The sequence below is a fragment of the Aspergillus aculeatinus genome (assembly GCF_003184765.1).
Source record: "Aspergillus aculeatinus CBS 121060 unplaced genomic scaffold BO66scaffold_32, whole genome shotgun sequence".
In the NCBI taxonomy this organism is placed as follows: Eukaryota; Fungi; Ascomycota; class Eurotiomycetes; order Eurotiales; family Aspergillaceae; genus Aspergillus; species Aspergillus aculeatinus.
This window is the reverse complement of record NW_020291501.1, coordinates 427,045-441,585: the sequence shown is the minus strand read 5'-3', so window position 1 is coordinate 441,585 and position 14,541 is coordinate 427,045. Positions and strand designations below refer to the sequence as shown.

General features: G+C 44.7%; 5 protein-coding genes across 5 annotated transcripts; 2 read left to right on the top strand and 3 right to left on the bottom strand.

Moving 5' to 3' along the window:
• Nucleotides 1–2,536: 2,536 nt before the first annotated feature.
• Nucleotides 2,537–3,613, bottom strand: BO66DRAFT_429760 (NAD(P)-binding protein; the record flags this gene model as incomplete). The annotated part of the gene is made up of 1 exon (XM_025650479.1): nt 2,537–3,613. The coding sequence occupies one exon, from the start codon at nt 3,611–3,613 to the stop codon at nt 2,537–2,539; it is 1,077 nt and encodes a 358-aa protein (XP_025502712.1).
• Nucleotides 3,614–4,744: 1,131 nt separating this feature from the next.
• Nucleotides 4,745–6,817, bottom strand: BO66DRAFT_352492 (Zn(II)2Cys6 transcription factor domain-containing protein). Its single transcript, XM_025644778.1, has 3 exons — nt 6,314–6,817; nt 5,724–6,181; nt 4,745–5,643 (listed from the first exon to the last, which is right to left on the bottom strand). Exons 1-3 carry the CDS (start codon nt 6,443–6,445, stop codon nt 4,926–4,928), a joined length of 1,308 nt encoding a protein of 435 aa, XP_025502711.1. The 5' UTR covers nt 6,446–6,817; the 3' UTR covers nt 4,745–4,925.
• Nucleotides 6,818–7,577: 760 nt separating this feature from the next.
• On the top strand, nt 7,578–8,561 carry BO66DRAFT_454833 (NAD(P)-binding protein; the record flags this gene model as incomplete). Its single annotated transcript, XM_025652046.1, has 3 exons — nt 7,578–8,025; nt 8,097–8,443; nt 8,517–8,561. 3 exons carry the CDS (start codon nt 7,578–7,580, stop codon nt 8,559–8,561), a joined length of 840 nt encoding a protein of 279 aa, XP_025502710.1.
• A 482-nt stretch (nt 8,562–9,043) lies between these two features.
• On the bottom strand, nt 9,044–12,200 carry BO66DRAFT_439892 (uncharacterized protein; the record flags this gene model as incomplete). The annotated part of the gene is made up of 4 exons (XM_025651202.1): nt 9,044–9,183; nt 9,238–10,372; nt 10,439–11,792; nt 11,851–12,200. The coding sequence occupies 4 exons, from the start codon at nt 12,198–12,200 to the stop codon at nt 9,044–9,046; spliced, it is 2,979 nt and encodes a 992-aa protein (XP_025502709.1).
• An 880-nt stretch (nt 12,201–13,080) lies between these two features.
• BO66DRAFT_454827 (uncharacterized protein) lies at nt 13,081–14,317 on the top strand (the record flags this gene model as incomplete). Its single annotated transcript, XM_025652045.1, has 1 exon — nt 13,081–14,317. Exon 1 carries the CDS (start codon nt 13,301–13,303, stop codon nt 14,315–14,317), a length of 1,017 nt encoding a protein of 338 aa, XP_025502708.1. The 5' UTR covers nt 13,081–13,300.
• Nucleotides 14,318–14,541: the final 224 nt, after the last annotated feature.

Sequence of the window (14,541 nt, the reverse complement as noted above, 5' to 3'; positions counted from 1 at the left end):
TGTAAACCCTAATGTAAACCCTAATGTAAACCCTAATGTAAACCCTAATGTAAACCCTAATGTAAACCCTAATGTAAACCCTAATGTAAACCCTAGATAAATAATTTTTAGAATATATTTTTTTAAAAGTTTTTAAAATATTAAAAAAAGATTTTAAAATTATTATTATTATTCTTTTATATATATTTAATAATACTATTTAAAGTCTTAATCCGGAGTTTCTTCAGAAGAATATTAATTATAAACTAAATTATATAGATAAGATAAAAAATATAATACTGGTTTTAAATAATCTTAAAAAAATTAGAATTAATTAAAATATTATAAAGCTAAATACTTTAATTAAGCTGAGTCCGGAGCTTAAATAAGATTATAATAAATATTAAACTATTATTATTAATATTATTAATTATTATATTTAATAATTAATAAAAAAGATTATATTTATATAAAACTAATAAAATAATTACAGCTAGATTTTTATTAATATAAAATTTAGATACTGGTCGGAAGCCCAGTAAAACTTTATAATAATTTATATTTTTTATTAAAAAATATTTAATTAAAATAAAAAACATCTTTTAATTAGAACTAGTCAAACAGTTTATTATAATTAATATATATTTAATATCTAAGAATTTTAATAATAACTATATATATATCTTGTTTAATAATTCTAAAAGATATTTTTTAATCTGTACTTAATTAGAAGAACTTGGTTTTTAATAGAAAGATAAAATAATAAGATTCATTATTTATTTAAATTAAATATCTTTCACTATTTGAAAGAATAAATAATAAATAATTATAAAATATAAAACTTAATTCTAAAAACTCTGTTTATTATAAACTATAAAGGCCTAGAAAAAAATAATTATTAAAAAAGATTTATTTTAGAAAAATAAGAAAATATTTATAATAGTTTTTTATTTAGTATTTAAATAATTATTTATTTAGATACAACTAATAATATTTTTTTTATAATCTTTATAAAGATAGTAGCTTATAGAATTAGTTTCTAAATTTTTAAATTTTAAATATTATAAAATATGAAAATATACTTTATAATAGATATAAGAAGTTCTATTAAAAAATAATATATTTTTTTAAAAACTATTTTCTATTATTAATAACTTCTTCCGACCGAAGATAAATAGCAGTTTTTAAATATATATATAAGCTTTAAAAAAGATTATTTTTTATTATTAATTCTAAAAAATAGAAATTCTATTTTACAAAAATAAACATAAAATAATCTTTCGATTTTTTATAATATATGTAATTTTAAGGTTTATAAAGGTAAAAAGAACTAGCTTAAAAAACTTACTTTAGTTTAAGAATTATTATAGTTTATAAAAATCTAAAAAAAAAAATTAATATTATTCTCTAAAAATAAATTAAATAACTATAGTTGACTTATAACTCTAAGACTATTCTATAAATAATAAATATAAAAAATAAAAATAGAAAAACTTTATAAAAATAGTATTGTTTTAATTATAAATATATTTTTATATAAATATAATTTATTATATTTTTATATACTACTATAGATATCCGTAGTATTTTTTAGATCTAACTATTTTATAAATAAAAAATTATATTTAAAATCTAAAAATATAGAAAATATTCTTTTTTTCAATAAAACTTAATTAATAAAATAAATTAGAGTATAAAAAAGCTTTAAAAGAACTTTTATAAAAATTTATTAAGATTTAGTATTTTAATATCTAATCTTTGATTAGATAGTTTCTAGTAAATATAGTTATTAATAAAAACTAAGTAGATAAAATAATATAGATTTAATTTAAAAGTTTAATTTATAAAATATAATTTAGTTTTTATAAATAAAAAAAATAAATTAATAAACTATCTAAACTCAAATTAAAAAAATGAAAAATAAACTAAAAATTATATAATTATTTTTAATAGTCTAACTAAAAGTAAATATATAGTTTTAATAATATAGTATATTATAACTAAAATATATAATCTAAATAAAATTATAATTATATTTTTTTATATTTTATACTATAATAATAACTAATTTTTAAAAAGCTGAATTTTATTAAGACTACTAGGATTTTCTTATTATCTTATAAAAATATAAATAATAAGAATACTATTTTTTTCTAAATTATTTTTCTTTTATCTAAAAGATTTTTTTTTATATATTTTTTAGCAATAATTTAGATAGCTAGATTAATAATTATTTAATTTAGGTATATTTTAACTGTACTAAAACTAAAAAAGTATAGTAGATAGGTTTTAGTATTAAAAATAGTTAAAATAGTTAACTGTCCGGTTTTTAGCTATACTATAATTAGATATAAAAATTTTCTTAATCTAACTATAATCTGGCGGTCAGGTATAAAAATTCTAATTAACCTAATCTGACCTGGCCGTTAGCCACTTTATTACTAAAATTAGAATAAGAAATTCTATTTATTAAAGACTCTGATACTCCTATTATACTCTGTTTATCAAACATTTAGACTTGTTATTTTTCTATATAGAGTATATTTCCCAAGGCGACCTAAAGCTCAAACTTCTGCTTCACCAGCTCTTCGCTCAAGGTCCAAAGTCTTTCGGCAAAAGCACTGTTTGTAGCAAAAGCTGCAACATTTGCATCATCAATTTCGCAGTCCGCAAGGTAGACCCCCTTGACTTGGGTCTCCGAGGTATTCACAGATGGCAAGTTGGTAGCGATCGCGGCGAAAGCAGATGTGTTTGCTCCCTGCTCAATGGCTTTCTGAGTAGGGTCAAAGCCAAGTTCTTTGACCCTCTTGTGTGCTTGCTCAATATCGCTTGGGGTAGCATGTCGGTTGATATTAGTGTTGACCGCTCCAGGATGCACGGCGAACGACGTAATACCATACTTTTCCTGCAGCCTTTGGTTTAAAGAAACAGAATAAAGGATATTTGCTGTTTTGGACGGAGCATAAGAGAAGAATCCGTAGTAGATGTCGTCGGCGTGACTGTTGCCAGTGAAAAACTCGGTCTTCTGTAAATCTGGACGCTCCTCTTCAGGAAGATCGCTAGGGCGTTTGCTGAAGTTGATATCGGAGAATCGTACCGGAGAGAATTGATGTCCAAACGATGAAACATTGATGATTCTGGTTGGGGTAGAAGAAGTCTGAGCGGCCTTGATAAGCTTTGGTAGAATGAGGTTGGTGAAAAGGAAATGGCCGATGTGGTTTGTTGCAAATGTTATTTCAATACCATCCTCGGAGAGATTCAGGTCAGGAATGGCCATGACTCCCGCATTGTTGACAATGATATCAACAGTGGGTATCGAGTCATCGTCGTTGATTGTGGCCGCAGCAGCTCGTACCGAGGATTGAGACGCAAGATCCATAATCAGAGCATGGTACTTGATATTCGGGTAGTTTGATTTCAGGTCATTGATGGAAGCCTCGACCTTTTCGGCAGACCGTCCGGTTAAAATGAGGTTTGCTGGGGACTGGGATGCGAAGGCGGAGGCAGTTGCAAGCCCCAGGCTTTTAGGAGAGACACCAGTAAGGATGATGGTCTTGCCTTTGATCGAATTCGAAAACGCCGCGGCGACCTCAGCCGCGGGAGTCAGAGCTCCAAAATGATTAGAGGTTTCCATCTTGTCAATTTGGTATTGCAAGGTGAATTAGAAAGAAGAGAGAAGCCGCAGAATAAACTCGTGTGACAGATGGGCCGATTTATACTTGGATGAGTGGAGAGAGTAGCTCCCTTGCCGACACATACCGTGTCAGCTTGGCTAGGTAACACATACAGAAAACGTTTGGATCGATATTTGCAACTTGTCGGTGACTGCCTGACAAGAAGTCATTCGGATGCATTTTCACGAGTTCAGACCCGTTGGAAAACATCTCAGCATAATGGAAAGGTGGGTGGGCAAACGGAGGCAATCTGACTGGCTGTCAGGGCATCATCCAGTCAAAAAAGTACAACTGCCCTGGAAACTTTCCAGGTTCCAGCCTTCGGAGCCTGCAGTGGTGTTGCCCCACAGCTAATATATCTTGTCCGGGTCGGAATTTTCTAATTGGCGGAGAGAGCGTCATCCTTATCCCTGGAATACAGTTCTGAACCAATATTACACGCCTCGCACTGTATAGAAAGAGACTGGCATATATTACTCAGCCATAAGGGCGCCATAACTAGTACAAATTAACATTCATCTTACTTGTTCAATGTTCACACTTGCAGTTGAATTGTTTGTAAATCATGTTCGGCGACATGAGCTTTTAAAGGATCGTGTCTTAAAACTCAACCCAGGCACGAGATACTATGGGGCATCATAATGATGTGATACCACACTTTTCTGGCTCATGCAGGTGGATGATCTTTGGTCAACCAATCCTAGAGGGGGCCCCGGTGGAAGGGCGGTGGTAGTAATTTAGACCTGTGAAAGTTGTTGAATCCACCAATCTGAAGTCAGATCCTGCGCAATCTTACTGCTGTCGCGATTTTGGGTATGATAAGGTAGAACTTATACTCCGCTCTGCGGTTTTCACGTGTCATTTTCGAACTCATTGCGACATTCTAGGTCGAGAAAAGATCTTCGTAATCTTTGTATTTCCTTGCTGAGTCATCTTAGTTACTGTATGTATGTACAGGTCTACGCTGACTTTCATACCTCCATGGGCGTCTCAAGCACGATCTAATACAAGCAGCGTCTGGCTATTCTTCTTTACGAAACTTTGTAAACCAGCCTGGATGTTTCGGTACAGAGTAGTGCATCTTCTTGTAGCTTAATGGTTCTGGGCTGTCTGAGTAACAAATAGGCTACCTTACTATATTATGACCACGCAGTATCAACCTATGTCATGGTGGCATATTGTACATCCATAGTCCCTAGATGCCTCGGGCATTAATCGGTTGATGCCTGATGGGTCGTCGCGGCGCCTGCTACCAATACTACTCTGGTGAACTCAATTCACAATCCCTTCTGGTAGGGACTGACTTTCATCGAGTTTCCATTTCGTGACCAGAGGGCAGACGGACCTGAGCTTCTGGTACAGGGAATTGAGATGCTGATCGACGCGCGCCATTCTGGCCTGCTGGTGAGGGCGGCTGGTGGACGCGCTGATCGTCTTCATGCGAGTGAGGAGGAATTGCAATACCGATAGCCGGCGGGTCACCAGCATCCCCATCATGACCTCATAGTCCCCCTCCTCGATCTGGTACTCGCCCAAGATCAACCGCTGAGGCTGATTAACATTAGCTTCTTGTCGGGCAATAAAAGCATCAATCACTTCCCCACACAGAATGACTAATCTTTCCAACACCATAGTGAGCACCATCATATTCTCCGACTTTCCCCGGCAAGTGTCGCAGTTGATCATGCGCTTACTTAGAATGAGCACCTCCCGGTAAGTTAAGAGGATGCAGTCGAGACTCTGCACGCCAGAGCCGCCGCCGTCACAGTATGGCGCCTGCAGTTCATCTAGCAGTAAGACAGCAGAGTTCACGCAGAAGCATGAAGATTGCTCTTCCACCGCAATCTCGGAGGTATTACTACTTGACCGGTTATGGTGGGTCGAGTTGAACCGCGGAGTTGGAAGAAAACCCGGCGGGGAAAGTCCATCGGCGAGGGGAGGCAGCGGCAGCTGCCGCTGTGCAGTATTTTCCGGCACAGGGTAGCTAGTACTTATCGTCCATCAGTAATCGTATTTCTGGACAGCCGATTGCTGTCCCAACAATCAGAGTACGGGGCTAATAGTACCTACCCAGGAATAAGTGGATCTGAGCAGAGTAGTGGATTGTCTGCTATCAGAAAATTGGATTCCGACATGCAAGTGCCCTCCCTTGCCGGCGACCAATCGAGGCAACTAGACCACGTTGAGATTTCCTCCAACGTTGTATCCACCACTGCGTTGGAGTTCCCGGAGTCCTGCTGCATTCGCCTGTCCGGTTCTAGATGATTCTCCCCCGGCATACGCAGTAGTGGTTCCGTAGTTAATGAGCCAGGCTGCATAACAGCCGTGATAGTAGCGACTGGGGGGAGAGATTGACCGGGCGCCGTACTGAATTCCAAAGCGTTCTCGTCCTCATTTGTCTGAATTATTCGTCGCGAGTTGAACGCTGGCTTCTTCTTACATTTCCAAGCAGGAGCGTGAGTGTACCTGCAGGGAAGGGAATGGGTTTTGCACCGCGAACATCCTGCTTTTTGGCCACTGCAGCGGATCTATCTGGGCCTGTTTGTCAATTCATTTCCGTTTGTATGGCTTGGACCTGAAGAAAGCCATTGCACAAGATCAAGCAGCTCTATTCTGTTCGTCCTTTCTTCGAATGCCTTGGGCATTGGGGTCACCCGTACCTTTTTCACCCGGCAATTATCGCAAGCCGCGTGTCGAGGTTTATTGGTTAGCGCAGTCCCAGCCTCCCCAGATGCGCGCTCGAGAAACTCCCCGGTCTGGTTGTTGGGAAGGTAGCGTAGGGTTCCAAACATTGTCAAAGAGCAGGTGTCGATCGGTGGGAGAAGACCGAGCTTAGTGTGCAATGGCTGCTTTAAATATGGGGGAGTTGGAGGGTGAGCGACCACGAGGACTAGGCTCAAATCTCACTCAAATGGATCGCACGGGGCGTGAGACTGGTTCATGACAGGCGTACTGTATCTCTGTCAGCAACTTAGCCGGAGGATCTGTTCGGAATCACGTGTGGAACCCCACAGGGCTCAAAGAATCGATTCGAATCGTCCGACCGTCCAACCCTCGCAGGTACAGTATATTGCTTGGGCTACCAGCCTGGTCTTATGAGAATGTCTATGAAAATGGCCTGTTGAGAGTGAACGGATATGTTCCAAGTTGATGCGATAACAAACCTCTCAAACCGAATCGGACTGACTGCGGGGCTGACTCGAGGTCGAGTCACCATCGCGGTAAGCCTTATTGGGTAATTCCCGAATAAATCGGTCCGTGACTGAGACTTACTAAGGCTGGTATGTCCGAGATCCGATCTCGGAGGTCGACAATGTCATCCGCCAGGTCCAGCGGTGCTTCGAGACCGCGGGCGCCGGCGTCCGTTGGCAGTCAACCGGGTGGGTGAATTGTGAGGACAGACCAGGGGAAGACTCTGCACTACATCTACCATCCATCTACTGGTCATAGACGGGCCATAAGAAAATTAAGTTGCGGACGAGACTATCCGGGACTGCACTGTCACATCTAACCGTAAGCCCAGCCGAGCCCAGCCTGTCGGGAATGACCGTAACAGGAAATTCCCGACTTCGCCTGGTATGGATGAGCGTGATGATAGACTAAATCCTTGTCGACTTTTCCATATACGAGCTTATGAGGAAGGAAAATATGCTATTCTTGATGGAATTCCCACCTTGACGCTTGCCCAGACAGAACAAAGCCGGATGAGTCGCTGGCTTTTAAGCTTCTTTTCGTAGTCGATTCCGGAACTTGCCCTTCCCTTCCTAGCGAGGGCGGCGCCGGGGATATACAAGCAAGCAAAAGGGGGGCCAAGATAGAACTACAAAGTTCCAGCATCACTTTCGGATTTTCCCCGTGCATCACTTCTAAGTGGTACTTTTCGCCTTCTCTTCTTCCGTTTGGATTTCCATACTTGTGGGAACGATGCCCGGTTGCGCCCTTGTAACCGGCTGTAGCGCCGGCGGAATCGGCTCGGCTCTGGTGGAAGAGCTGCACGCTCAAGGGCTGAGAGTCTATGCTACTGCTCGCTCCCCAGCCAAGATGGGGCATCTTGCTAAGCTTCCAAATGTTACTCTCGTGGCTCTCAACGTCGTCGATCCGATCAGCCTTGCGGCTGCTGTCAACACCGTTCGACAAGATTTGGCTTCCCATGGTGATACCCTTAACATCCTCATCAACAACGCCGGCCAGTCCCTTGTTTACCCCGCGCTAGACACCTCTATTGACAAGGCCAAGTGTCTGTTCGATGTCAATTTCTGTGGTGTCCTCGCCGTCACCCAGGCTTTCATGCCCCTACTGCTGGTATCCGACAATGGCAGCACTATTGTGAACGTCTGCTCTATTTCGGGCTTCTTGTACGCCCCTTGGATGAGTCTGTCTTTCCCACAGAAGCCGGTACAGTAGAATGATGAGGAGGGTCTACTCGCTGATACTTTGCATCAGGTGTTTACAACGCCTCAAAGGCGGCTCTAATGTCTTGGAAAGAGACCCTTCGGTTGGAGCTACAGCCCTTTAACATTCGAGTCATCTCTCTTGTCACCGGCGCCGTCGCCACAAATGTTATGTCACACGCCAACCTGACCCTGCCCGAGGGCTCACTCTACCACAAGGCGCTTCCAGAGATTCAAACACGCGGTGCCGGGAAGGATGTCTTGAACAAGAGCGCACCCGATGACTTTGCTCGCCAGGTTGTGCAGGATATCCTTGGCGGAGCCTCAGGTCCCGTATGGCGCGGAGCTATGGCCTCCATGGTAAAGGTCGTTTTCAAATACATACCGACGGGTATTCTGGTTAGTGCCACCGTGTGCATCCATTCTTGTGTCTCTCTACGACATGGATTGATTGCTCATATGTGTCGCATAGGATCGAGCAATGAAGCGAGGAACTGGCCTGGAAAAGCTGCCTTGATCGAGCTTTGAATGTATCAGACATAACAGAACAAGATGCCTTGTGTTCAAAAGACCGACAGCGTTCCGTGGCTATGTTGTCGGCTGTACCTCGCATTTATGTTTACACCATGTGCCTGAACTACCGTGAAACTACAAGGTCGTAATGCTCGACTAAACACCTTATTGCTCAGCGGATGTGCACTACATAACATGCTTCATTTTATGGCGACGTAGCCGTGTAGTGGATAAGACAATGGCGGGGACTGGCACGAGCGCCGTGTTGAATTCTCGTTCCTGGTAACACACCGAGCCGTAATCTCAAAAGACGAGAAATGATCTATGAGATTCAGGCTGCTGAGTCCGAATTGGTCACTGAGCCTTACCAAGGTGCTGTTACCCGAGGGTTCAACAGCCGGGCAGGCGGCCTCGTACATGTACGGACAACGAGCCAATTCACACATACAGCCTCTTTCCCCCTCTCCTGCAATACGAAAAGCATGGTCAAATCTGCCTCTGAGCATAGTACGTCAGAGTAACAGGGCCCAGCAGACCGACTTTCTGTGCCTCTAGAGACCCGTAGATAGCAGGCCACGTCTTCCGTAGTTTGTTCCACAATGTAGTGGCAACTGTGATCTCAATGTCTGCCGCTCGTCACGTCAACAAAAGCTCTGCCACTCAAGACAGACAGCACATACCATTGGGGCCACTCTTTACGTGAGAAGTAACTTCTAGAGGCGCCGAGCGTAGGAAGTCAACTCCATTGACCTGGACATTGTTGATCTTCAAGCCCCAACTCCCCCCCACATCACCGAAGTTGAGGAAGACCGCAAGAGTCTCTCCGGAGCTCTGATCTGACGAGCCCAAGGATAATTCCACAGTGGTCTTATAAGTTCCAATGCCACTTGCACTCTCCAGTCCTGAAATATTAGTCCAAGACTTGAGGCTGTTCAAGTGGATGCTCGGTAAAGTAACCTTCGAAGTCAGGGAAGAATTGAGCCCAGTTTCATTAACGATCGAAGGAGACCAGTCTTCAACGGATAGAATCCAAGAGCTGAGAATAATTGGAGATGGCACATTGCTGAAGGTAACACTGACGGACTTTCCGTTTGAAAGTTCTGCAGTGTGGGTTCCATTCTTGCTGGTTCTCAAATATATATTCTGCGACTGAGCGACAACATCAGCATTGGTCGCAGTGACATACCTGTCAAGATTGGGAAGGCCGTATGGGTTTCTGTTGCCGAGGTAGAGCATTTTGGCGGCATTCTCGCCCAGGGACAGGTTGACACTGGTGTACCCACCAGCTGTGTCAAATGCAGCGATGGGCGTAACGTCCCCAGTCCAGAGGTTCAACATCAACGGATAACCCTCCCCCTCTAGAAAAACTGTTTCGGTAAGCGCGGTAGAGCTGTAAACAAAATAGATGGATTCGGAATTGCTGATGCGACGTCTGGTGGTAATCGTAGACACGTTAGATGATGTGAAGTACCGGACAGATGGATAGATGCCAAGGAGCTTGAGAGCAGCAGGAGCATCCGCTTGAGAGGAGACTTTTTTGGTCGTCCTAAGTGACAGGATTGACTTGAAGATCTCCTCAATCTGAGCTTTGGTCTCGGAACAGTTGGTGCAGAAAGATTGTGGTCGAGACGGAGCGTCTCCAACGATCACCACCGGTAGACCTGACTCGGCGAACGAGCGAACCTGCCTCGCACTCTCGAGATCCAGGTAAGTGGTGTTATCAATCAGAAGAGCTTTGTATCGAGGACCGTCATGGAGAAGATGCTTGTTCCTGACGGTGGCGGAATATTCCCTCAGGAGTTCTGCAGTTGGAAACTATTGGGCTTTGATCAGCGACACTATCCGGCACAGCGCTCCGGCCTCCACCAAAAATGGCCTTACCTGGTAGGAATAACCCGCATCGTTCAACCCAGTATCATCCCACGTTGCCGTAACTCCCCAGTCGGTATTCAGAACTGCCACATCCACCGAGGGTGAGCCTGTTTGCAGGAGGCTATGAGCGCGGGCCATATAGACACTCGCATTTGACGCGAAAAGCCATTGCGGCTGCCGCGGACCCCACGCATCTGCAAACCCATTACTCGAGGAGCCGAGCGGCGTGAAAGGTGCAAACCCAGGCCATGCACTCGTGGGCGCGTCACGGTATGGAAAGCCATGGATGACTGCGTGGCTAACCCCGAGAGAATAATCCAGGTTAGCAGTCCCAAGAAGGAAGTTCCAAGTGACTCCATATGCCTTGCCCATGTAAGCGCCGAGCTCGTTGGAAAGGATCTTCGTACGACCGGCCACATCTCGACCTGTAGCCAGAACCCGGAAAGCGTCCTTGTCACCCTCAAAACCGAGGGACTCGCCCTCGGGAATATCCGCCGCTGCAGCTGCACGTGAAGAGTCAAGTGTCGCTGTGTAGGGCTGCAGGCGGAATTTCAGCCCGAGCCCATTGGCAAACCTTTTCAACCCTTGAACGCGGTAGTCAATGTAGAGATCTGTGATCGTGGAGTAAAAATCGTACTCAACTCCGCTGGCGACTTCGTCATTACCGGAAAAGGTGGTGGTATCCTTTAGGACATAGAATAGATATGGGGTCAAACTGTAACCGCGTCGCTTCTTGAACTCCTCCATGAAGTTCAACGTCCAATATTGCTTGTACTTGAGCTCGAGTGAGTCTTCAAAAATGGACCCTCCTTGACTCTTCATGATTTGCCGCAGCTCGTCATTCAAGATATGGTTGTTCCAATAGCTCACAGAGGCGTCGACGCCCGCGGTGGAGAAGTGGTCGACAATGTAAGCCGGAGAAGGATAGGTGAGTTTGGGCGCATTGGGGTTGCCGTCGTACATATTCTGGATCTGGCCCGTCCCTCGGCCGTACACTGCAACAACCATGTAATTCCCGTCCTTTGGCGCCGTCCACGACAGTTGGTGTTGGTGATAATGCGTTGTCAGATCCACGACAGAAGACGGTTCAAATTCCACGACTGTCTGATTAGCTGATGTTGCACTCGTTCTGGCAGCGAGAATGGCAACCAGCTTCGCGGTTGCGTTGACCGATGGGTTGCCAGTCACCTCACCAGAGGGCTTGGCCATGGGAAGAGGAAGGGATCCCGCGTAAGATTGTCCAGGCGCAAGCAAGAACTTTCCATGGACCAATTCCTTGGAGGTTTCTGGAGAGTCTGGCGTGAAACCCGGAACTCCAGTCGGCCAGTGGGGACCCAGTGTCATGTCCACATAAACGCCCAGTCTGTTCTGGTCAGTAAGCAGGAAATGACTCCCTCTTATCCCCCAGTGCAGTCACTTACCTCTGGGCTGTCTTATAGGCAGCGAGCACCCCGGCATTCCATCGATCCCTTGCCCAACCATATATTCGCGGGTCCATCGCGACCTTGATGCTATCTTCAACATCGCCGATTTCTCCCCCACCAAATCCTGCCGCGGCGATGGACTGCAGTTCGCTCGCCACAACATCAGGTTCCACCCAACCGCCGGGCCACCACCACCGGAAGCGAGGCGCATCGTAGGTGGATGGCTTTGGAAGTTGCCCTATGCCAACATCGCGGCCTACCAGTTCATGCTGATTGAATGGTGTTGCGTAAACCGCTGCGGGAATCGGTAAAAAGCTTACCAGACTGAACCATTTGATTGACCTCATTGCGGTAGAGCCAGATCAAGGATATTTCCAGGGTTTAGAACGCTCTTTGTACCCTTCACTTGTCCTCATGGCTGGGAGGGGGGAGGGTCAATTATAGCCACAGGTTCCCACCAAGCCATTACGTTCCTGAATAGCATAATGAGAGAAACCTCGTGGTGTCACTTCTCCATTCTGCGTGGATCGGTCTATCACTAACCCGACTATCCATCTTTCCATATTTAAATGAAACTCCGTAGAGGCGAGGCATGCCACCCCCACACAGCGAGCGAACAGGGTCTAAGCCGAACTATGAGGCGGGGCCCCGCACGATGAGCCGACAGAGCCCACTTGCCGATGGGACATAAACTCCTCGAATGACATGTTAGCTAGTATTATGAAGGGACTGTGAGAAAATGCCCAGGGAAACACCTCCGCACCCCGCACTTGCGCGGGACCCATAAAAGTCCGAGAGACCCACCAAATTCCGAGCCTCCTGATTCCAGAATCCCCAACTCCCAACCACCTACCTACAAGGACCCCCTCATACGCAGCAGTGAACGGAGCCTTTCTTCGGCGAGGGACCCAGTTTCCGCGACTCGAGCTTAATTTCTTCCTTCACTAACCTACGTCGGCACTCCACGTATCAATGTCAGATGTATACATTTTGTACAGGACTAACTGAAGGACTTGGTCGCGCTCAAGAGGGAAGGTCGACTAGGAAAGTCGTGTGAAGAAATGATGATATGGTTCTCGCCTGCCGGTTTCTAGTAGCAATTTCTTCAGGTAGCCCACGTTAAGACTTGAGACTTGCAAGGTGCAGATATTCGAACCCCCAGGGCCATACGGGGCAATCGACCCAGACCGTCACTTGTCTCGCTCATTGTAGTGTGATGAATGAGCCAAAGGATGTTCAGTGAACATCGGAATGTGGGCATCGCAAAAGAAAAGGCGTTACCTTTACATTTGCTACATGCTGGAGGACACCGTGGTGGACATAAAAGAGGTGTAATTTCCTGGCCTGTGAGCCCTGATCAACTTACCTTCCTACCAGCATCTTCCCCGGACTTGTACATTGCTTCTCTTTCTTTAAAGGGTGGTCGATCAACGACGTATACCCCAAAATGAAGTTTTCAGTGGCAACAGCAGCTGCAGCCTTTGTGTTTGCACTGGGTGGTGTTGCAATGCCTGCTGCCGGTCTGACTGAGAAGAGCGTTTCTCTGATTTCTAAGAACGCCTGCTCGCGTGACTGCATGACAACCATTGTCGACCAGGTTCTTGCATCTATGCTGTTGCATAATCCCGAAATTTTGCCTCTTGCACCCACCTACTATGCAACCGAGAATTCCCACCCGACAGCTTTGGGTATGATGACTCTCTGGCGGACCGTCACAAGCGCAGGCTCGCCTACCTTGCTAGCAATTGATACTATCAATGGCTCAGCGTATTTCTCGCTCGACGTCACCGAAGGAAGTGAGACGAAGAAATCCGTTTTATGGGCTCGGATCAAAGTTGTTGACAGACAAATCACCCAGCTAGAGCTATACGTGAACCGCTCCCGTGGTGACCACGGGTTCTCTTTCTCCGCAGTGGAGCTGCCCAGGAATTATGAGCGGTGGATGTCGCCACCAGCCGATCGTCAGAAGGCGACTCGCGCGGTGTTGGAAAGTCTCAGCGCCGCGACCTTCAACCCAAATGACACGCTATCGGTTGCCGTCGCGGAGGAGTGCCAATTCACCGAAGAAGGCTGGAGTGTCATCGACCCTGGCCCAGATGGAGATGGCTCGACTACTCCCCTGGGATGTAGCTGGAGACATGATCGACCTGCTGATGCGGATGCACGGCTCAACCTGGTCATTGACGAGCAGTACGGTATCGTTGTTACTGGTGCCATCATTCCAGGCAAGATCTACCCCTATGGGGAAATTTCTGCCTTCATCCCGAACGATATGAAAGAGGCACAGGCGCAGCAGGACAAGTGGTTGGCGAAAAAGCAAGCTTCAGGCAACATGTCGCTGTTGGCTCCTACCGCAGCCACGGGTGAAACCCTCCAGGTCCTTCAATTCTATAACGGTAAGCTACAAGGCCAGCAGGTCATGCTCTACCTGAGTGGTCCGGACATGCAATCAGCCTGGTCTTGACGGATATAGCGAAGGGGAAACTGGCTTATAGCCTGTATGAAGTCGTCATGGGGAATTATTTGCTACTATAGAAACCCCCATTGAGATCATGTACATACTAGCACGCAATTGCAGCGTATGGCAAGATATGTTGATACTTGACTTACTCAACTCACAATAGAAATAGCGGTGGAGATTGCGATCGAAAGCGAAATAAACAAGCGAGTGAATCTCCCAGCCCTGTG